The 24,579-nt window shown below is 32.8% G+C and overlaps 2 protein-coding genes across 2 annotated transcripts in view; one reads left to right on the forward strand and one right to left on the reverse strand.

Annotated features, from left to right (window-relative positions):
- Positions 1-125: 125 nt before the first annotated feature.
- LOC134241632 (AF4/FMR2 family member 4-like) lies at positions 126-8,332 on the reverse strand. Its single transcript, XM_062723664.1, has 8 exons — positions 8,259-8,332; positions 6,849-7,008; positions 6,266-6,448; positions 5,878-5,990; positions 5,439-5,642; positions 4,904-5,057; positions 4,667-4,727; positions 126-4,495 (listed from the first exon to the last, which is right to left on the reverse strand). The coding sequence occupies exons 1-8, from the start codon at positions 8,286-8,288 to the stop codon at positions 2,917-2,919; spliced, it is 2,484 nt and encodes an 827-aa protein (XP_062579648.1). The 5' UTR covers positions 8,289-8,332; the 3' UTR covers positions 126-2,916.
- Positions 8,333-10,175: 1,843 nt separating this feature from the next.
- LOC134241634 (neural proliferation differentiation and control protein 1-like) overlaps positions 10,176-24,579 on the forward strand; it is a 46,176-nt gene continuing 31,772 nt past the window's right edge. The window contains exon 1 of the mRNA XM_062723666.1: positions 10,176-10,390. Coding sequence (XP_062579650.1) covers positions 10,312-10,390 — 79 coding nt within the window. The 5' untranslated portion in view covers positions 10,176-10,311. The remainder of the gene's footprint in view (positions 10,391-24,579) is intronic.

The raw sequence follows: 24,579 nt of genomic DNA on the forward strand, positions 1-24,579 counted from the left end.
TTTCAATGTGCTTCATTGTAATATACAAGATCCTCAGAGGGACATAAGACTCATCTGTTATGTCCTCAGTAACCAAAAAACTCTAAAATTTCCTCTTACACGAACTTTCTAAATACAAGATAAGGTTAGTGAATAAATTCAGTATTTAATACTTCATTGTAAAAGCAACAACCATAAACAGAAAATGGTTTACATGGATAGCAAAGACAAAAATGTATACTTCTATAAATTCAGAGCATTTATCTAGCATTTGATCAACTATGAACAAGATCTGGCAGGTAGACAGACATGTATATTTTCCATCTGAGGAGTAATTTATAATAAATTTTGTTTTAAAATTTATGTCTATGACATTATATGTACTCAAAAAGGAAGGACTAAGAATACAAGATGCCAACAAATAAATTGAGAACTTAAAAAAAAAAATCCTGTACAATTTACAAATTTGTGCTCTTTAAAACAAAATAATGAAATATACCATGTTCAAAATTTGATACAATCGAGCCTCAAAAATCAAACCTAAGGGAACAGTGGAAGACCTACAAGATACTGGTATCTGAGTGTTTGAAACTTGACTTGAAAGGCAAGGAACTGTTGGCCTATTCCTGATATTCTATCAACTGTCAAAATTGGCATAATTACATAACTTTGAATTTTGTCTTCTAGATGGTGCTTCTGTAGATTCATCAGTCAACAGACTGTAAAAATAGATTTAAGATCAATCACATTCTTGCATAGAACATCACTAAGCAGGGTTTACCACTAAATTGTTTCATATACATGTATGTACATTCATTTTTGCTTTCAATTAATCTTCATTAAAACATTTAAAAACTATCGGAGAGGAATTTATGAAGAAAATATCCCATTTGATCAGCTCTTATGCTTTGTTATTGTAAAGAAAAGATAAGAACATATCCTTGCAGGAGCTTGTTATTACATTCCGCGAGACACATAATCTCTTGATGTATATAAAAGTGAGGTCAATAGGCAATTTCATTTCATAATTCCACTTCAGGAATTTGAAACAACTTTAATATCTACAATTCAAAAGAAATTTTTGCCATTTGGTTGATAATGCACCAATTATTGAATAAAAACAACCACATAGTATTTCATTCAGTTTTACAACATGTACTAATCAAAAATGCATATAAATTTTACATCATTTTAAAAATGAATATCTTAATGCTGGTCAACTCTGCTAAAAGATGTAAACAAAAAATGTTTTTCTTGCTTTATATTTACAAAATTCTCATAAAATAGAAATTTACACTTTTTTGATTATAATAAGGAAACAAAATTAATATACAAAAGTCAAACATGTGAACAAAATATTTCTTTTAATCTTATTTTTTCTCAATGTACAAAACTGAAATTCAAGTAGAATACATGTATTTCATTAACAATAACAAAACATTTGCATACTATACATCATCAACCATTAAAAAAAAATATCAACCATTAACTTGTATAAAAAAATTAACATATGGTGTAACTATAAGTAGCTATATAATACATATATGTAAGTACATATAAGTGTAAACTGGTATAAAAACCATTCAGTAACATGGGACCTCTCATAAATTTAACCTTAGTGTACAAAATATTCACTGGGCTCAACTTTTATTGCCTTTCAAACTGACTACATTATCAGAATCTTTCACCATGCACCCTAGTGACACCACAAAGTGAGTACTGATAGGTACCTGTATATCATTTGAGCTTGTTAAGTGGTGGGGTTTCTCTATCATTACCTTTAAAGTACTGTACAGTAATAAAACTTCTTGAAATATATGGAATAAAATGCTTTCTGTTCTCAAAGAACATAAAAATCTTATTCATTCAAAAATAAAATTATATCTTAATGAACAATACAAAAAAAAAAAAGTTTGTTATGAAATGAAATTCTTGTTAAATGACTATTATGCAGATTGCACATTAATACCCAAAAGTACCCGGTAAAGTATTTGTTATCTGTACGCCAACCATAAATAAAGTAAAACTATGAGAAACAAAAAAAAACTGAATTAATTTTGATGTGTAATTAATGTGTACAATAAAAAAAAGTAATGCCTTTGTAACACATAAAACCCTGTATTGTGTGACAGATAGACCTTTTTTGGTTCAGTTTTTATCATAATCTGGGGAGATATGACTAAAACTGTTAAAATAATGTCCATATTTATAACTAGACTTATCAAAAACAATAATAATCGCTTACTTTCATTGCTATCAGAATCTGTAAATGGTTTGTTTCTGGTTTTCAATAAAATAGAAACTTACATACACGAGAAGTGCTTGACACTAGTTTTAAAAACATAATGTATACATTCCATGTAATTTATGTAAAAAATGGATAAAAAATAACAGCATGAACACAACATGTAACTCTCTGGCCGTAACAAATTTACTGGAAACACAACACCTAAAACTATGTCCTCTGATGCAAAATTAGAGGCTTCTTGTACATAGAGATAGAAATCCTATTACATGTACTATTTAAACATTTAAGAGTATTAACAAATCTGAACAATTTTTAATTTACTTTTGATCATGTTTCAGGATTTTACTAATATTCTTTTTCTCACATTTGTTAAAACACTAACCCCATTTTATGGGAAATAATATATGTATTATATACACCATCATATTCCATCATTCTATAACTACAGTAACTAAATCAGAACTTTTTACATCAATAAACAGCTACAGGCAAGAAAGAGATATATATATATATATACATGTACAATCTATAATGCAAATGCGTAAAATTAATATTTTGATTTTGTTATAATTAAAGTACTAATTTTGAAAATATACATGATTATTGATTAGACAAGAAATTACATATGACAATAGAGCTGTACTTCAATGACTAATTCAGGTTTTGATAAGATGGATATTTTTAACCAATCAGCACACGGTTTCAGCTTTACTGCTGCTGTTATGCCTCATCTCTGTGCTGTGTCTGCTTCCTATGCTGCTGCTGCCTATGTCACTCCCAGATCTGTTGTGGATTATGCTGTTACTACCAGTGTTACTAGAAATATCACTCCCTGAATGTGAGTGTACTACATTCACGTAAGACGAAGACCTTTCTCGTTTCGGTAGTGGGGGTGACACTGTATTCACAAGGTCCCTACGCTTTGCTGCTGGTGATTTTGTATATCGACTACCAGAGGGTGGGAGATCTTTTTTAGATATTGCTGGGGACTTGGATGCACTGCTATGCCTGCTTCCAGATGGCGGTAAATCTCTGGCTGATGCCTTGCTGTAACTGTTATGTCTGCTGTTTGGGGGAGTATTTTCTGCACTATCAGTACCTTTATTCTTGGGTTTCCTAAATGAGCGGGATCTCTCAGTGAAGTAAACATCTTTCCCTCCTATACTAATGAGTGGTATACTGGTCTGTCGGGTCAGTGTTCCCACGGGACTGCTGGGATTACTACTGCTCCCAACACTTCTTCTGTCTTTTCCATCACGGGATTTCCTAAATAAGTTTAACAAAGATTTACTTTTACGTTTGCCATCCAGCTTGCTAGGGTATGCTTTTGCATCACTGAATTTGTCTTTTGTACTGATCTGCATGAAGTTGGGATTTGAAATAGATCTAGTAAGAGTGTCCTCTCGAGCTCCTTCATTGAACCTCTTTCTCACTTCACCAACAGTAGGATTTGGACTAGCATCTACAGTTCCTTTCAAACCATTGATATTGTAATAATGCTCCACAGACCCTCGCCTGTTATCATTGATCATTTCCATGCTACCTCTGAAATTGTGCAGATTTCTAAATGGTGCCTGAGGCTTAGCGAGATCATAAGGTCTGTCTTCTCCCTGATCTACACTTCTCCTTCTGGGTGACTCTGACATAGCAGAATCTAGATTGTAAGAGTCTAACTGGTCACAGCTGGAGGACCTTAGTCTATACTTAGTTGTTCTTTGTCTATCATTGGAATTTCTTCTTTGTCTTGATCGAGGAAGACTACTGAATTGTGCATCTCGGTCATTTGTCGGTAGAATATACTGTTCTGGATAACCTGAGACACGATTTGGCTCCACTTCTCCACTGTGTCTTGGAGTAAGATAGCCACCTTGTGTATTTAAAGTAGAGTTTCCATCCATCAGACTATAGGCAGTAGCCTCCTGAAATGTTGGAGGTGGGGTCCAGTTTCCTATGGGAGAAAACTGGGAAGAAATGCTGTGAGGTACACCACTACTTGAGCTTGAATTCATTCGAAAGTATGCTTGACTGACTCTTCCATTCCCGGCTGGTATGGTCAGTGGTTTGGTCTGAGAGTCACGGTCAGTTGGTTTGGAAGATTTGGTGGATGAGCGAGCTGGCGAGGGAGGGGGCATCGGTGGCCTCTCTAGCAGAGAGTCCGACACACTGTTGTGAAATCCATGGTTGACTGTTTGAGCTGGTGACCAGTGATGATTTGGACTATTGTGTGGGGGATGTGCTGGCAGGCGATTTGGAAGAGGAGGAGGTGCTCTACAATAAACAATAAACTTATATGACTTCCATGAGTTTTAACATTACATCCACAAAGATTTTAATCAACTATAATAGATAACAGGTAATACTTTTACCAAAGAATCTTTGTATAATGTTTACTTTTGCCATAGTATGGTACATGTATTTATATAAAAATTTGTACTTTACCCTGTGTCTGACATTTGGCTGTTTTGTCTGACATGAACAACTGGCTTTGGTTTGGGGAAACCTTCAAAGATAATGGTTGTAAATGGCATTAATAAACTGTATTGGTACTAAAATTGCATAATTTCTTTACATAATCACTTATACATGTTAATGAAAATCAATATATTCTATGTTATACAAGATCAATCAAATAGAAAACCATTATAAGATTCTAACATGCTTCAGTGAGATACTGACCAGCATTTAGGGATGTAAAGTTCCAGTTCTCCTGGAGAATTGTTTGGATTTCTGGCTGGCTCATGGTGACTGGAGATATTGTGGTAAGGGCAGATAACTTCTCTGATTCCACTATGTAATCCTCCATCTCCTCTGTTGTTCCTCGGCGACTGGGCTGTCAGAGAAAATGTCAAAATAATAATATAGTTTCACTGCAGAGGCAGTTTATATGCCATGTATACACAGAAATATATTAAAGTACTAGAATATTAATGATACATGTATCTGAATATCATCTGTGAAATGGTGCTAAGGAAGTATGTTGATGGAATTTGTTTTGTTTTTTTTAAGATAAGCACACCTTGAATGAAGTTTTTGTTGTGCTTTGTAAAAATCAACCATAATTTAAAGACAACATGATTCTTTTATACTTTAAGAGTAATGATTCTCGTTTGTATTTCTCATTATGATTATGATTAACAAGATTAATAAAGCCTTTAAAGTAAAAGGCAAACATTAGCTTTTGTCACATATTTTTCTATATCAGTAAACACACCTGTGTTTTGCTGAGAGCATTAACAATATGTTGATCCAACAAATCATAGATGTAATTGTCTTTGCCTTTCTGGGTCTGGAAGACATACATGCCGTCCCCCATTGGAGCGACCCTCCCTGCCTCCAACATAAACTTCCCCTGACCCCCCGCCTCAAAGTACCGCACACTCTTCAGTGGCCACTGGGCCAGGACAGATCTTGTACTCTGAAAGATTCAACATTCAACTAAATTACTCTAATTTTATACAGACTCATATGAGTGGATTACACATTAAACACTAGTCTAAGAAATAAAGTTAAAATATTATGGTTAACTTCAATGCACTAATCCATGTAGATCCAAAAGAAATATGTTTAACTACAAACTTGCACACCCATCATTCAAGTTTACTGTTTCAGCATTTGTAAAAAAAATTCTGCAGGTTGTTTAAACAACATACCTGTAATGCTAGAGTTATCCCCCATGGTGCTACATGGAGAATACAGTTTGTTCCCTTTGCACCGATTCTTCTTTGAGATTCTGAGTTTTCTGGCTGAACAATGACCATGTCATCTTGGAAATGTAAAGAGATAATACATCAAAACAATATGTAAAATATATGCAACACACAAACTTACATAATCCATATACAAATTAAAAGGAAAATTGGATCTTTCCATGAAACATAATATATGAAAGGGAAGTAAATTAATCTTTAAAAACAGATACATGTACTAAAACAATCAAACTGGCATCTGCTTCCTCTCAAAAGATCAGAGAAGAAGTTTGAAGTTTCTATAGATTACTTATGCTGCCGGATCATTGAGTAGTACATGACAAGCTTATACCTTTGATTTGTTTCTTGAGCTGCATCTGACTCTGGAGAATAAAGACAAATATATCCATGCTCCTCTGTTCGTCTGCTGACAAACATAAATATTTGTCCTGGGTCGTGACTTCGAACACATAGGCTCGGTTTCGAGTATTGGTTACTTTCTCTAATCTGTAGCTTGGCCATAATACAACTTTATCTGTGAAAATAGAATCTTGATTATTTTCCTATAGTAAATGAATGAAATTGCTTGTATAAAATACCTACCGTAAGTCATGATGCTATGTATCGTATAATCAGAACTTTTAGCGAGGATTTAATTTCCGCACTATTAGCGACAGTGCTAAGATGGCTAAAATTGAAAATCACTAAAAATTAATTGTGTTTTATTTATAAATGCTTCTTTAGTGAGCTTTTTAAAATTGCTAAAATTGCATCTCGTTAAAAATAACCATTTTGTAAGGACAAATCGCTAAATTTGCATCTCTCTAAAATTTTCACTCATACTGTATGTAAGATTGTAATATGAGAATGATAGAAATATTCAAAATAGTTGAAAATTGAGATAAAAATTTAATAGTAGAAAAGTCACCATTTACCTTTAGGTGAACTAGAATTTTTACTTTTGGGTTTCTTATTGTAATATTCTAGAACTGGTCTATCTCCTATCTTTTTAAGAATGAAATATTTCTGCTTCCATGGATTATTCTTTGACCAAAATCCCTTCCCTTTATTTCCAGACAGTTTATATAGATGATCCTGAAAAGAAATGCAAAACTTTTAAATTAAAGACACATTCAGTTTCTGTCAAAATCATTACTTCGCTCCTTAATACTAGTGGACAAATTTTTCATGGAGGACACTATACATGCATTGGAAATCAAAAACATGTATAGCTTTAGAATGTACCTCAAAATAAAGTAATTTCAAATACAAGCAGTACAAGTGTCAATTAAATAGTAATTTTCAATTTTCAAAATTGACTTTCAACTTTCAAAAGTAAAAACATAATGGTAGTACAGACGTACACACAAATAAAATCACACTGATGCACACATGACCAACAATGTAAGATCCAAGTTATTTGCCTAAATTGGCAACAATACACCAGTAGGTGGTATGCAAATTATTGGAAGAAGAATTGCTGCTCAACACAATCGATTCACCCCTATTAACCTTTTCCCATATAGCTTGTTTTCATCAGTGTTAACACTGTAGTGACCAACAAATAGAGAGGCCCTGAGGACCAGTGCATTAATTGAATCCCTGCTGATTTCAAACATTGAGCATTGTCTGCTTGTTTGTTTTTTGTACATATAGGTTTTATATAAGTTGTGCTTTAAAACACATTTGGCAAACTTTGAGGTTTTCAAGGTTTTGATTATTGAGAAGTTCTTAATGTACATATTTCTTTTTCTTTCTTGTTGGCATAAACACAATCTAGGTTAAGCTTTTTTATTTCAATTTCTTTTACAAATAAATTAATTATATTTTAATTATAAGTGAGTTCCAGTTTTGTTTTAAATATTCAGACTAACCCGACTCATAACCTAGAAAAAAGAAAAACATGCATGCACTAAATAAACATATTTACACATGTATACAGTTAATAAATAACATGAAGTACTTTGAAACAACTAAGTGATGAATCATTGCATCAAGTACAATATGTAATCCTCGTGACTTTGTCACTTTAGGTGTGAACAGTTGTACATGCTGTAGTTTGGGTCTGGTTCTCTTTTGTCTAAGCTACATAGTCCAGCCAAAGCTGTTATACATAAGAATTATACTCTCTATAACACTCAAAGATCTCAAAAATGTTGGGGTAACATGAACTGGAACACGAGCTTGGAAAATATGCAATATCGGCTTAAGAATATAACGCGATCTTCGTTATGTCCGGAATCAAAAACAAACAGTATCTCGAAATAAATCAAACCTGTTCATAAAATCCTTCACATTAATTACCAATACCCTTTCTTATCAATTAAAATATCACTTATTCACACCTCAAAAATAATCTCTTCATCTGTCGCCATTTCAGGTCATTGTTGATGTTTATTTAGGTCAAAGGTAAATAAACAAAGTTTATTAGACAATACGTACCTAAAATATTCGTAATAAAAAAAATGTATGGAGCATCATGAGTACTAAAAAGAAAAATGGACCTTTTTGCAGTTTTACGATGCCTGATAACATTGTATGTACATCACTTTTAAATCAGTTTTTGGGGGTGGGATGGGGGATTACAAGCTATATAACTGTGTTTATGTGATCAAAACTTCTGGTAATGTGGCATGCGCGGATCTATAGAGGGTTCGGGAGGTTGGGGGTCAGGACCCCCTCCCCCTGGAATTATAAGACTTAGGTTATTAAATTTATATACTTAAACAAGAAAAAAAGTAACCTTGGACCCTCCTCGGAAAACGCAGACCCCCTGGTAAACGCGAATTTGTGTAACAAGTCAAAGGTTTGAAGCGTCTACTACCCCCTCCCCCCCCAAAAAAATAGGTTGTGCGAGTTTAGTTTTTTAATTTTTTTTTCTTTGTCAATAATTTCTGGGTTGGATTTTTTTTTTATTTTTTGACTGGGATGGATCCCCCCCCCCCTCCCCCGAAAAAAAAAAAACTGGATCCGCGCCTGATGTGAACTGATTTTTTTAGGAGGATCATCACATGGTACATAATTTTTAAATTTTAAAAGAGAATTCTTTTTAAAAAAATATCATTGTAAAAGATACATTGCACGTTGTGAATGTTCTTGATATTCAAAGCCTGCCTCAGCATTCTTTGTGGGAGGGGGGGGGGGGGAGATTTAACTTTTAGAAGGCTATAAGATTTTTAAAGTAAGTAGGCTTCATTTTCTAGATTATATTCTGTATTGACAAAATCATTAAGCGGACACAACTGCTATAAACTATATTATGAATATAGCTTTGCACGTAGTATTATAATAATATTATACCTGATTCAACATAATATATGCCGGTATTTTATAACTTGCAAACATATACTGATTTGTCAAAGAGTAATCCTGAGAGAGATTGATTAGGAGATATCAGTAATCAAGATACAAGATTTTAAAACCTTCAATTTCAATTTCTTAAAAAGCGTTCAACCCCCAGTCCCTCCGAAAAAATTATGATGAAATTTTTAAAAATAAAAAGATCAGAATCTTATTGATGGGTCACTTATTTATCTCCTCACTCATTCTACTTTTTTGTTTGTTTTATTATTAGTTTTTTTTTTTTTTTTTGGTGTATCAAGATGTTTAAGTACGGTTCTCTCTTCCTCCTATCATTATTTCCCCGTCTAAACATACAATACCCTTCTTTCAATATGAAAAGAACTTTCAAAACGAATGCCAACACCTTTGAACATTGGTGGTAAGTAAAAGACTACAAAATATTGAAATGCATGATGTTTTTTCATGCAGTTGTTTTCAAAAGGTATTTTGGAACTTTTTAAATGGAGAAGGGGTAGTTATACCTAGATATTGACATTTTTTGACATTTAAGAAAAATCTTAAAAAGTTGAATCAAAATCGTCTCATCATGAGATACCACTTTTAAGACTTATTAGGTTAGGTCTACTTTTGAATTTCTGAGGGGGGTTCTTTTATATATAAATGTGTGAAAATCGAGATTCCTGTGGCGTGTGGTGCGGGGATCCTGATTGAAGATATAAAGTATAATATTGATGTCATTTTTCAACGGTTGACCCTTCCCCCCTTTCCACTGTAACCATTTAAAGTAGAAATAAGAATTATTGGATAATTGATATTAAATGAACCTTTGACAATTTTGTTTGAGAGTTTGATTTTAAAACATTTACTTAGTAATTCGAAATCCTCAGCTGATTAAAAAAAAAAAGAGCCTGAGCCTTCTACGACATACTAACGACCGATCTATCTAGAATCTGAAAAGGCAGTAATCCTGACGTCATTTGTCTCTCAGGAAAAATCGAAGAGAAGGACCCAGTTGGCCACAATGGCAAATAGGTTTACGGATAATCAGTGAATATGTAGAACAAGAGACGAAAACATTTATCGAGTGTGGTTAAAATGATCATCAACCGTTTCATCTTAGGGTTGATAGTAGTACTTTCGTGCAATGTTTGTAAATCATTCCCCAACAGATATGGTAAGTTCACAGATTTATATTTATTGAAATATTGTTATTTTGTGTCTATTTTGCAAATTCATCAATCTAAAAGATATTTTTCTTGCGCAAAGTAATGAAATTTTAAATAAAATGTTCATGATAGAATGCTAACAAAAGTGAAAATAATACAAAACAGTTTGCCATTTGACAAAATAAACAGAAAATTGGGATATTTTCTAAGGTAGAATTTTATAAATTATTGAATATTTCTGTATTAAACAGGCTTGCCCAACATTTAGACTTGAAGTTTGGCTCTAAGTGTTAGAATATAATTTTTCGCAAGTAAAACCATTGACTTCCAGAGTTTTTGAAATCCACCGGTCCCACCGGCAAAACTGGTAAATATTTCAAAAGTCCGGTAATTTTCTTCATGTAATCGGTCCTAGGGACCGGTAAAAAAAATTGGATCTTTCCGGAATTTTAACCTATTAACCTCTGAATTTTAGTTATGTGAGATTGTCTTAAGGGTATGAAAGAATAAACTCGAGGGCTTTTACGACAGTTACCGGTAGTCATGATTTTTTGTTTGCCATATCTGTGTTTGTTCGATCAATCAGCTGATTCAATTTGTACAGAAATGTTAATTGTAGCTTTATTTGGGGTGCAACATATGTCAACCGAATTGCTAATCATCATTTACCTTGAATATAAAGAGTTTTAAAATAATCATTTTTGTTACATTAAACATATCCCCAACATTTTGAACTTCGTTTTCTGCGGTAGGCAGCCATGTTGGGTTTCTACAATAAATGTCACACCTGGTTAATTCAGTCCGGGGATATTTGACCCTTCGATTTTTTTAAAGCCTAACTGGAATTAAATTTTTTTTTATTATTTTGAATATGTGTTTGTTGATGGACCAGTGAATATTTGTGTGGACCGGTGAATTTCACTAAAGCACTGGTCCACTTGACCAGTAAAATTTTTTTTATTTCAAAAACTCTGGACTTCATTTTGATGGAAACAGTGATGTAGATCAATGATCGACACTTTGATAATATCATATTGTTGGTGTTAGCACAGGTTAATATTAAGGCCTTCCAGTGAAAGTTTTAGGAGCAAATTTTCTTTTGATGCTGGATCTGGCCTCCATTTTCAAGATTAGATTTAAATTTTTGAATCAGGTCTATTCCTAAAATTGCATGGATGATGCACAATACCCCAACCTGCTACAGATGCTGGATCTGATATATATTTTCCAGATGAGTAAATTTTGACCATACTTTCACCAAATTAGCATGGAATCTATTAGGGCTGTCACGGGTACCCGAAATGACCCGGAACCGCGGAACAATTAATTTGGGACGGGTACGGTTCCGTTTTTCTGGAATTCGGTTCGGGTCCGATATGTATAATAGAGTAGATTTTACGATGAAAATGGCGTCAAAAACGAGAGATTTGTTAGTACATTGTCATAAAATTTCAAAATGGCAGGAAAAAATAAATTTACCTGCCATGTTGGCCTATAAGTTTGACATTGAACAGACAGAATGGCCGATTATCTTCTGTATGTACAGGGCTCTCACACCCATTTTTGGTACTGGGGCCGGGGCCATTGAAATTGGGAAAAAAGCGACGTTTTTATAAAAATTGGGAAATTTTTGCCAGTCATAATTTAAACTGACATCATTGTCTTGCTCTTAGTAGAAATATTTTTTCTACACTGACAACAGTACTGCAGGGATTAAACTTAACTTTTTGACCACTGTAGTAAATATCAGCAGATTTATTATTACTATCAAATTGTAATTTTGAACTTTTCCTAGCATTTTTTCTCCTTATAGTGATTCATACAAGATTTAAATAATCTATTTAAAAAAATAATAATAATTAACCTCTTGGAAGCATTTAGGCCGTTTTATTACAGATGAAATCTGAACAGATACAGAGTAAATCAGTTGTTTAATTAAACAAAAAATCATCTTTATAAATTTAAAATTAAATCATTAACTACAGTGGGGATATATTTTTTGGAAAATTACATAACTTTCTTACTCAAGTTGTTTTAGAGATCGTAAATAAGTTAAATTAAATGGAATTACATTGTATCTGATTGTATTTACCATAAAGAAAGGAGTGGAGGAAATTCGGATTAAAAAAACGATCGTTTTTGGAAGTAAATTATAAGACAGGTAGCGCTGCAAAATGGATAAGATTATGGGGATTTATAAATGTAGGAGCATGGTACCTATTTATTTTTAATTGTTAGGGAATCTAATAGCAAAATAGTGAATAAAATACCTGAAGGCCTAGTGCTTCTCATTCAGTCTTGGTAATCTGAATTTTTTACAAGACCTTTTTTTCTGACAAAAGGTGGCGAACACAGGTCGCTTTTAACTCGCAATTTTTTATTTTAATATTCTCATTCAAAGAGTATTTTCCATTAATTTCGAGCCCTGACATCATAGATCTTCACATTCTGTGACATGTTGTGAATGAACAAATCGTACCTACTTTATTACAGACGACTTTCGTTTTTATTCTAAACTGGTTCCAGCATATAAACAAACTACCAGTTCATAACACGAACGTCTTTCCTTCATATCTTAACAGTGCTTTTACGACTGTCAAAGATATGCTTTTTTGTTACAGTAATGAATTTGAAGCAATCATAAATTGGGAATTTTTACCCTTAAATTTGGGAAAAAAGGTACCTTTCTCACGTTGGGAATGGGGCCGAATATCGGCCCCAATTATAGAGAATCGAGAGCCCTGATGTAAAGGCCAGTCGTATATTTTCCCCCCTTTAGGTGCGATTGTTTTTCTCTAATTTCTGCAACTGCCGATTCAATCAGCCATGACATTTTGGTATAAATAGATCTTGACAAAATACTCTATAATTTTATTTCCAAACCCATCTGCAAGGAGCATAAAAGTAGTGATGAGTGTTTAAAACATCGAAGGAAACCATACCATGTTGTTTTTTTACCGCCATGATTGAATATGGGGTCGGACTAATAGCAGGAAACGAACAATGTTGCAAAGTTTTACAAAGGGGAAAAATTAGTCTAGGTAATCTTTAAACGTGATTATACATTGAATATCATCAGAGATACAAGTCTTATTTTTGGATTACTATTTTTAAAAATTATATTCACAAGAAATAAATACATGTACAAGTAAGAAAAGGTGGGACTAATATAAGTTAAATACCCATTGAATGGAATTAAAAAAAACAATCCCCATTCTGTTTCAATATATTTATTTTGTTTAAAAGAAAACAAAATAATATTTCCACCTTATTAAAAGGAAAGTTAATATTCATATTTGAATATTTTATGTAATAAAATGACTATTTTGTAAAAGTCTGACAGAAATCTGAGTTAGTTTAACTTTTCTATTGGCCTATAATTTTAGGAAGATTAGGACAGAATGGCCTATAACTTTTCTGGTGTCCTATAGTTACTGAAAAATTATTTCAATCTGAAACCCTGAAAGGTGATTTAAATAATTTAATTGGTACAATTGTTGTCTAGTCAGCTAGGAGGCTACTTTAAACTAGTTATAATGCTGCAATTTCTAAGATTAAATGTGGAAATAATACAAATCATGAGCTTTTCTTCCATTACCTACCCGACCCGAGAAACCCGAAACCGAACTTGAAAAAATCAGAACCGACCCGACCCGAAAAATGTTGGAACCGTGACAGCCCTAGAATCTATGATGTTTTTAATTGATTTAATGATGGACACTTGCTTCAGATGCGAAATTTGACCTACAATTTCCAGATGATTACTATGTTATGACTGCATGCTGATGTCAGATTTACTAGCGTGGATGATGCATCTTTCGATGGACACCTCCAAACTTGCTTCGGATGTTGGAACTGACTGATATTTTCTTGATTAGTGAACAGGTCAAAATTTTGTTGCAGGTCCATTTTCAAGTAATTATAAGTCCTACTTAAACTGCACTGATTTGGTAATAAATCCTGTTCTATTCTAAACTTGCATAGATATTGATCTTGGGATGCACACAACTAGAAAAATAAGTGATGTCATGAGATTTGCTTTACTTATTGATAAAATTTGTCATGGTGAGCTATGTAATCTTTGATTACTTATGTTTTTAAGTAAACATAGTTTTCATATTACATATGCCTACAAAACATAAAATATAATGTTATGTGTCATACTTATTAAATTCAAAATATGAATTTAGTGAGTTCTTCCTACATTTATTATTCTAAATGTTAGAATTTTACTGTTAGCATGGTTAGTCATTTTAATTTGTCAATTTCCATACATAAACACGATAAAACGATATTTTTATTTAGAATCTTAAAAATTTCTACAGAAGTGTATAGAATAGGATTGTCATAAAAAAATCATCAAATTGTGTTTAATATGTTCCTTTAATATTGATCATGTGGATAATTGTCTGTATTTATAAACAAATTCTGCTAGAATGCTCTCAACAGTGCTATATAAGCTGATTGAATTTAGCAGGACCAGTTTTGGTCTGTTACCTATATAGTCATAAACATCCACTCCTTACTGTATGTTTATTATGATACTGACTGATTAGGGTATCTAACACCTGTAGTTATACCAGTTCTTATCAGATATGTTCAACATTTGTTTCAACTCAAAGACTAGACAAAGTACTACCACTAGTAGTACTTAATACATATGTCATTGAAATGATAAGGGAGGGAAAATATAAACAGTTAATCCCCCACACCCACCCATCCCCTTTCCCCAAAATCTCTCTGAAACATTATAAAATCAGCTGTATCTCTGCTGAACAATTTGCTGTAGGCATCACCTGGTCTCAAAAGTGTTAATTGTTGGCATGGAAATGTATATTAGACCATGTGGTCATACACGTATATCCGAAAAATGTTTTTCTGTTAGGCTGTAATATTTTGCATGTACTTTGTTAAAAAATTTAAATATTCATTGTGCATGTACTACCGGTACATATACTATTTATTTAATTAATTAGAATTTTTTAAAGTTACCTAATCCTATTGATCTAACTGTCCAATAAACATATCAGATGATGCTTTGGTATTAAAATCTTATATTTAATTAATGCATAGAATATTTTATGCGTAGTTATTATTTTGCATGTCCCAGGGTGATATTTGTCAACGGGATGTATCCTTTATTATTTTTATCAGCAGGATCAGGTCACCTAGATCAGATCATTTATTGGTTGTTGCTATCACTTTAATACCTTTAAATAAATTTAATGGAATTCCTTATATGTTGCAACTATGTGAATTGAAGTACATGAACATGTAAATACTTGATATACTGGTATACATATGATAATAGTTTAATAGATGAAAAATAAGATCTAATGGTTGTGAAGAGCAGTGTTGTGAAGACCACCACTTGCATTAAAAGAATGGGAGTTAGGCCAAAATAAAATTATAGTTTGTTTGGAATTGCCGCCCGCCTCATTGAAATACCCCCCGCTCAAAAAATTTTATTGGCAAAATATTGACAATATTTTTTTTTTTACCATTTATCGTCTAACATTGTAGCTTTTTAAAGTCGGGTTTGAGCTCCAGCGTTTTTTTTTCCTTATATAACTGGTACCAATAAACTGCACCATTCCCAATGTCAAAAACGTTATTTTATCCCAACTTTGTGACCAAAAATTCCCAGTTCAACTGTGAAGCAGAAGACTATGACGACATCATATTTTTTTTGCACGAAATTGTTTCACTAATCCGCTTAAATCGAAAGTAGAGAAAGTCGTAATTTGGCGGGACCGGTGGTGTTAACAGCGTAGTACCATACATTTTAACAAATTGAAAGCATGCAAATATGGAAAACATGAGGCATTGATTAAAAAAAAGCAAAAGGTTCTTGTTGCTTATTCTCCAAACACGTAGTAATAGGTAATTTAGTTAAAATAAGTACAAAATTCGTTTTATTTGATTAAATGAGAGAAAATTTTCATTGTTCTTCTTTGATGTAATTTTTCCCAATTGAACCGGTACCGGACCCTTTCTCAATAGATGGGAAAAAATCGCTGCTCTCATTAATTTAACAACACCAGAGTCAATAAAACACTTTCTACGTAGTATTGATGATATAGCGATTATAGGTGGTGATTTGACAAAATTAAAGCCGCCAAAATGTCAGACCAGGTCGGGTCAGTGGATGTGAAAACATTCAAGCGTTGAAGAGCAGAACATTTATGCATCTCCATAAAAATAAAAGGTTAATAGAAAATCAAATGGAATAATACACCGATACCTGGAAAAAGCTATTGTAATAGATTGACGTTGAACTTGATAGGCTAAGTCCATCATGTTGAAATTAAAAATGATCCTTTTAGATCCCAGTTAAAAAAAATACACGAATCAGATATCAGTTATCCCAAATACTAAAGGAAAAATGTTGTCTGTCAGTATGACATGTCAATTAAAACTGATTCATGGTGAACGCTTTAGAACATACCAAGCACTCGTTCCTGCTTTTCCATAAAACACTCTAACTATTCTTGAGAAATTTTGTGTGATTCGCACTGTTTGTAAGGGTTGTCTTAACAAAGGGCTAAATTTCAAGAGATATGCTATGATTTAGACTGATAAAATTATTGTTAAAACCTTTTTTTAAAAATAATAAAGTAGAATGTTTTGATGCTGAAATTTGACTGTTAGTAAATGAGCAGATCTAACATCTAAATGAGATTGATATATTAGTACTTTTTCAAAATAAAAACAAAAAAAAATATTAATAAAATAAAAGAGGAAAATTAATAAAAATCACAAATGTTCATTGAGATTTTCAGTTTTTTTATCATTTAGCTTCAATTTGGTAAAAAAAAAAATCTGCCTCCCTCCCTCTTGGGTCTGAAAACCCCCAGGCGGCAATTCCAAACAAACAGTTTTTTAAGGATGGCCTTACCTTAAAAAATACATTTTGATTGGGTAATACTAATACACTGATGTGAGGCAGTTAAATGAAATTAACAAGATGAAAACCTTTGATTATAATGTCATAATCATTAAAATAGAACAACAAACCTTTAAAAAGCATGACCCAGAATGATGTATTTCGACATATAACAAAACTCGATCAACAAAAATAAGATCTAACATCAACCAAAATGAATTATTTGCAATAGAACGGGAACAACTATCTTGTCATTTATCATGTTTATTATTTGCCAATGCTAATGCGGATTTAGTAGTTGCAAACATCCATTTTACAGGCTCTGCTTCCACATCACCAGTAAACTTGGTAAAACAGATTGTGACTGTTAAATCAGTATTAGTATTTAGTTAAATGGTTGGAAATAGCAGATGAAAAGAGTTCTATATACTAGTTATTCCATAAACTATATTCATACAGTCAGTGCCTTGCATTTTGATGTCTTTAAAATCATTGTGACACCATCTTTATGCATTTTTAGCTCACCTCAACGAAGTTGGGCGAGCTTATGTAATACCCTCGGCGTCGGTGTCGGCCCAGGTTAAGGTTAAGTTTTTTGGAGCAGTTTTCTTTTTAAGAACTTCTATGTCCTATATTGATTAGACATGCATGGAGGATGCTTTAAGTGTGTTTCATTGTACCAGTCAAAGTTTCAGATGCTGCAATTTCAGCAAAAGAATGACCAGGTTAATGTTTTTGGAGCAGGTTAACATTTTTGGTGCAGTTTTTGGTGTAGGTATCATTTCCAAGGAACTATAAGCCCTATGTTGACCAAACTTGCATTTGGTTAAAGTTTTTGGTGCAGGTTTCATTTCCAAGTAACTATAAGTCCTATGTTGACCAAACTTGCATGGATGATACATCTAAGGATGCATACTTCCAGGCTTGATTCAGATGCTGAATCTGTCCTACATTTTCCGGTTGAGTGAACAGGTTAAAGTTTTTGGTGCAGGTTTCATTTCCAAGTAACTATAAGTCCTATGTTGACCAAATTTGCATGGATGATACATCTAAGGATGCATACTACCAGGCTTGCTTTGGATGCTGAATCTGACCTACATTTTCCGGTTGAGTGAACAGGTTAAAGTTTTTGGTGCAGGTTTCATTTCCAAGTAACTATAAGCCCTATGTTGACCAAACTTGCATGGATGATACATCTAAGGATACATACTACCAGGCTTGCTTCGGATGCTGAATCTGACCTATGTTTTCCGGTTGAGTGAACAGGTTAAAGTTTTTGGTGCATGATTCATTTCCAAGTATCTATGAGTTCTTTAATGACCAAACTTGCATGGATGATACATATAAGGATGCATACTACCAGGCTTCCTTTGGATGCTGAATCTGACCTACATTTTGTGGATGAGTGAAAATGTTAGTTTTTAGCTCTACTGGTCAGAGACCAGAAGAGCTTATGCGATAGTAAGGTGTCCGTCGTCCGTCCGTCTGTCTGTCTGTCCGTCTGTCTGTAAACAATTTTTCAAAACGCTACTCCTCCTACAGTTTTGGTCTGATTTCAATATAACTTGGCAAACAAGTAAACTACACTAAGATACATAAAATAGTGCATCGGTTTTTGATTTCGATGAACAGTGTTGCCATGGTTACTAAAAATAGAAATTTCTGTGAAATTCCTTTAAAACGCTACTCCTTCTACAGTTTTGGTCTGATTTCAATATAACTTGGCACACAAGTAGACTACACTAAGATACATAAACTAGTGCATCGGTTTTTGATTTCAATGAACGGTGTTGCCATGGTTACTAAAAATAGAAATTTCTGTGAAATTCCTTTAAAACGCTACTCCTCCTACAGTTTTGGTCTGATTTCAATATAACTTGGCACACAAGTATACTACACTAAGATACATAAAATAGTGCATTGGTTTTTGATTTCGATGAACGGTGTTGCCATGGTTACTAAAAATAGAAATTTCTGTGAAATTCCTTTAAAATGCTACTCCTCCTACAGTTTTAATCTGATTTCAATATAACTTGGCAAACAAGTAAACTACCCGGTACACTAAAATACATAATTCTGTATATCGGTTTTTAATTTCGATGAACGATGTTGTCGTTGTTACTAAAAATAGAAATTTTTGTGAAAATCATTCAAAATGCTACTCCTCCTACAGTTTTGGTCTGATTTCAATATAACTTGGCACACAAGTAGACTACACTAAGATACATAATTCTGTGTATTGGTTTTTAATTTCGATGAACGGTGTTGCCGTTGTTACTAAAAATACAAATTTTTGTGAAAATTGTTCAAAATGCTACTCCTCCTACAGTTTTAATCTTATTTCAATATAACTTGGCACACAAGTAGACTACACTAAAATACATAATTCTTTTTATCGATTTTTGATTTCGATGAATGGTGTTGTCGTTGTTACTAAAAATAGAAATTTTCGTGAAAATCATTCAAAATGCTACTCCTCCTACAGTTTTGGTCTGATTTCAATATAACTTGGCACACAAGTAGACTACACTAAGATACATAATTCTATGTATCGGTTTTTAATTTCGATGAACGGTGTTGCCGTTGTTACTAAAAATAGAAATTTTTGTGAAAATCATTCAAAATGCTACTCCTCCTACAGTTTTAAACTGATTTCAATATAACTTGGCACACAAGTAGACTACACTAAAATACATAATTCTGTGTATCGGTTTTTGATTTCGATGAATGGTGTTGTCGTTGTTACTAAAAATAGAAATTTTTGTGGAAATTATTCAAAATGCTACTCCTCCTACAGTTTTGGTCTGATTTCAATATAACTTGGAACACAAGTAGACTACACTAATGTACATAATTCTGTGTATCGGTTTTTGTCATTATTCTTTTTATTGCTTTTGTAAAGTTTTATATCCTTACTGTTACTTTTCTCTTTCTTTATTATAAGTACAAACCAGTAGAGCTTCAGTCTCGACAGAGACTTCTGGTTGATGCAGGTTTCATTTCCAATTAACTGTGAACCCTATAATGAGCAAACTTGCATGGACGATATATCTTAGGATGCACACTAATGGACTTGCTTCGGATGCTGAATTTGACATACATTTTTCAGATAATGGACCAGGTAAAAGTTGTGGGTGCAGGTCTATTACCAAAAAACTATAAGGCTTATATAACATTGTATAAACCAAACTTGCACAAATGATGCATCAAGGGATGAAAACTCTCAAATTTGCTTCAGATGCTGGATTTTAATTACATTTTCATGAAGAAAAAGTAGTTTTAATTATTATATAGGTCTATTTCAAAGTATCAGATCAAAATTGCTTAAATATTTTCATTTTTGGAATGTACACTTTTTGTTTGTTAATTGTGTGACTTTGCCTTACTTAAAGACAACATTCGTTGAGGTGAGCTCTGTAATCTCTGATTACCTATGTTTATGTCATGGCTTCATATTATCAATTACTGATATTAGTAATGACGTGTGCTTAAATTTGTAAATATCTGTGTATTTGTAGGTCAATTGTAAAATTATGCTGCAAGATAAACAAAATACATGATAACTTTCTTGATTATAAGGGATATTTGGACTTGGTTTGAAAATGTGATGGAGGGTTTGGCAAGTCTAGCCCTTTATCATGCTTTCTTACCCTTGCCTAAATTTCGCTTATATTTCAATTAACCATGTATTTTATATGTATACAATGTTCCATTTTATCTTTTGTACTGCAATATAGTGCATCCTGCTCCTCGCCCCCCCCCCCCCCCCCCAAAAAAAATGGTATATTAATTGGTATAATTGCACCCAAGTATGACTTTAGCATATGTACACTTTCATGTCTACCCTTATTTTGTTGTTTGAATTGTACATGCTGTATGAGTATACATATTAAATCTTTCTTATTTGTCATTGAAATTAAAAACAAACTCGAAATTCAAATTGTGTTTATTCCAAAGTATTGTGTTTGTGTGTCTGGCCATATTCAAACAACCTGACCATGTTTTCTTTTACCCATGGAATCTTCAGTGAGAACATTATTAAAGGACATGTTTCCATTTGGTCTTCTATTGGCTGTCTCTGATATTTGGGTTTATTGGGGTCAGGATTGACGTCAACAAATGTATTGACCTCCTTTGATATCAAAAGCATGATCATTTTGGTCACCATTAAACTAAATTTAGACTGCTTCTTCTTGAATGATTAGCCATTTAACTGTCATTTTAACTTGATATTACAAAAGGGAAAGCTATTGTGAAATTGATTGATAAGAGTGAAAGCTGACGATTGTACAAAGTAGTTTTGTACCTCCATGAGATTATTGCTGTTTTATTGAATTCTGTGTCCAGAAATCTGGAAAAAGATTGAAAAAATCATGCAGAGTTTTGTTTTGCAGTTGTAGCATTGCTCATACAAATCAATGTACTTGCATGTATGCACTATACCAATATGGCAACTATAGTTCTTCAGGAATGACTACCAGATGTGTATTTAGGCTGTTCAAAGTTAATTCTACGTTTAACGTCACATCTAAAGTTCAAAACCTACGAGGGAGGGAGGAAAAAAATAAACAAACAAAAATTTCAAACAATTGTGAATTTATTCAAATAAACCATTTCAGTACATTAACTAGAATTGAGTAATAAGAGTATTGGATGTGACACCTAAGTTTAATTTTCCTAGCAGAGTTTTTCCTTAGAATGTTAATTGGTTTGAGTCTTGTTGTGAGCAAACAATGTAGACTGAATGTGCAGGAAAGTTGCTTGTCCTTTGGATTTATATTGCCTCACATCCATGGTACCCTGTAAGGAAATGCTTCTTCTTGTGGGAATAGTTGATCAATATCTACAATAAAGATTATGATGACAATATTTAATTAATTCTTATATTGAAATATCTTGAAATTGAATTATGTTGTTTTTTTTTCTCACAGTACTAGATCTATTAGAATTTAGATTTGAAAGTGTATTACATGTAGTTTATTCTAAATACCTTCATCCACACACAGGACATGGTTCTTCACTTCTTAAAATACCCAACCACTTTCCTTACTCTCCTTCACTTGAAAGGCTTATCTTCTGTAAGCTTCTCCCTGCTTAAATGGCAAAGACTAGTATTATCTTTCCAAAAACATTTAGGTATTTATACTAGGTACGTACTTGAATTATGAAGAAATCAATCTTACTCATTACTGTTCCTTTAAATTTTTACAAATATTTAATATGAAAGTATTTGATAAAATTTAAATGATGCATCTCACTGTATATAATTTTTTTTACACATCTTGCACTCAGTTAAAAGCTCTGCGATTCTCTCCAAAATACGATGAAAAGTTCAGCCAAAATAATCACAAACTGAGTCTGTCATTGTCACAGTCTGTACACATGGTACATATGATTCGAAGACTGACAAAAAAAAATCAACAAACTAGACTTTGTCATTAACTTCAATCATAAAAACATCAATTTTTTACTTATATTTATGATCCCATACTGTTTAATTCACTCCTTTTCATTTAATAAACACAAACACCATCTACAGAGGTATCAAAGCACATTTTCTGTCACTACGGGATCCAGAATTGAGTCGCTAAATGTAAAACCAAACCGGAACGGAAATACGGAATTCCGAATTGTTTGTTTTTTTCAAAGACGATTTTCTCCAAAACCTACGCGCGCGGGTGACGTTAAACGTAGAATTAATCTTAAACAGCCTTATTAGGGATGTCAACGAGTACCCAGTTAACCGGGTACTCGATCGAACGTCCGAGTATCGAATACTAAAATCGTTACTCGGTTACTCTGATGTATATTTCTAAGCTTATTTATTAATGCATTAAACAATCTTTTTTAAAACGTAAAATTCTCATTGCACTTGTACATACAGTAATTAGGGTTTACTACGACTCTAAATGACCGTTATCGCCTGTGGCAGTGTTTATACAGTAATTATCGTGACCAAGTACCTGTGGTACCTGACTTTTCTCACCTTTGGCTGCCTCCTACCCTTATTTTTTGTTTGTTTTAATTATTTGTTTTCACTGAACATCATTTAAGATCCATTATGTTTAAATAAATTAGATAATTTTGTCAATTCTCCGAGAAGCCGTAAATTCTCGGGAAAAGAGCTGATGATATTACACATGCGATTGTTGATATGGTTGTGTTTGATTACATGCCAATACAACTGGTTGAAGGCTAAGGCTTTAAAAAAAACTTATGTCCATCATTGCACCAAAGTACAAAATACCATCCCGTAAAAATCTATAAAATCCATAAAATCTAGGATCGAAAAATTAAGTGTACGAAAATCGTAAATCCGCTCTGTTAGGAGAACTTGATCAAGTTCAAGTTGATACTGTACGTAGCTCTGACGACTGATACCTGGTCGTCAAACACGACAAAGAGTTACATTACAATTACGGTGCAGATTATATTTTTTAAACAAAAACACTGTGAACAACTTATGATTTTATTTCTTGTGTTTATCTGATAAATAAATTGAATTTTTAAAAATGTTATATTAATTAAATTTCATCGGGCACGAAGTGCTCATGCACCATTATTACAACAGAAATACATTTACGGATAAGCCTCCTATCAGTGCATCTAGTTTTATTTCTACAAGAGTTTACAATGTTTTACTGTCTTCAATTTACTTGTTCATATTTATTTACACTTTAACCGAGTACCCGGTTACTCGATCGGAAAAACGTCCGAGTAACCGAGTATTGAAAATTGGCCGATTTGTCATCCTTAGTATTTATACAAAAGAAGTTTGAAATATGAAATCCAATTTGGGGTTCAAAAGCTTTCAAACAAATTGAGTTTTAAATATTTAATTACTAACAAAATTGATGTTTTTTCAATATTTTAAAATTGAGATTTTTGAAAATTCATTATAATTATAAAATATAATAATTTTAACATTTTAAACTTTTAGGGAACACAAAATCAGTTCTGTGAAAATTGCCAGGGATTGCAAAAAACTTCCCTGTATCTGTAAATTTGCTATGTGCATGTAAAAAACATATTTTACTGTTAGTATTATTCTATATAAAACTTGAAAATATATACAGTGGACCCTCATTTATCCGGACGCTTTGGTCCCCAGTCACTTTGTCTGGATATGTGAAGCGTCCGGATATCTGAAATACCAATTAAACAAGACAAAATATCGTTTAAAAATTCCGTTCCGATGAAAAGTCGTCCGGATACTGAAGCATCCGGATATCTGGCGTCCGGATATCTGAAGGTCCACTGTATATTAACTATACTACCGGGTATATGATACAAGTAACTACATGTATACTA

This window comes from Saccostrea cucullata, unplaced genomic scaffold (assembly GCF_032062105.1).
Source record: "Saccostrea cucullata isolate Sc308-1 unplaced genomic scaffold, CSIRO_AGI_Scuc_v1 ctg267, whole genome shotgun sequence".
Classification (NCBI taxonomy): domain Eukaryota; kingdom Metazoa; phylum Mollusca; class Bivalvia; order Ostreida; family Ostreidae; genus Saccostrea; species Saccostrea cuccullata.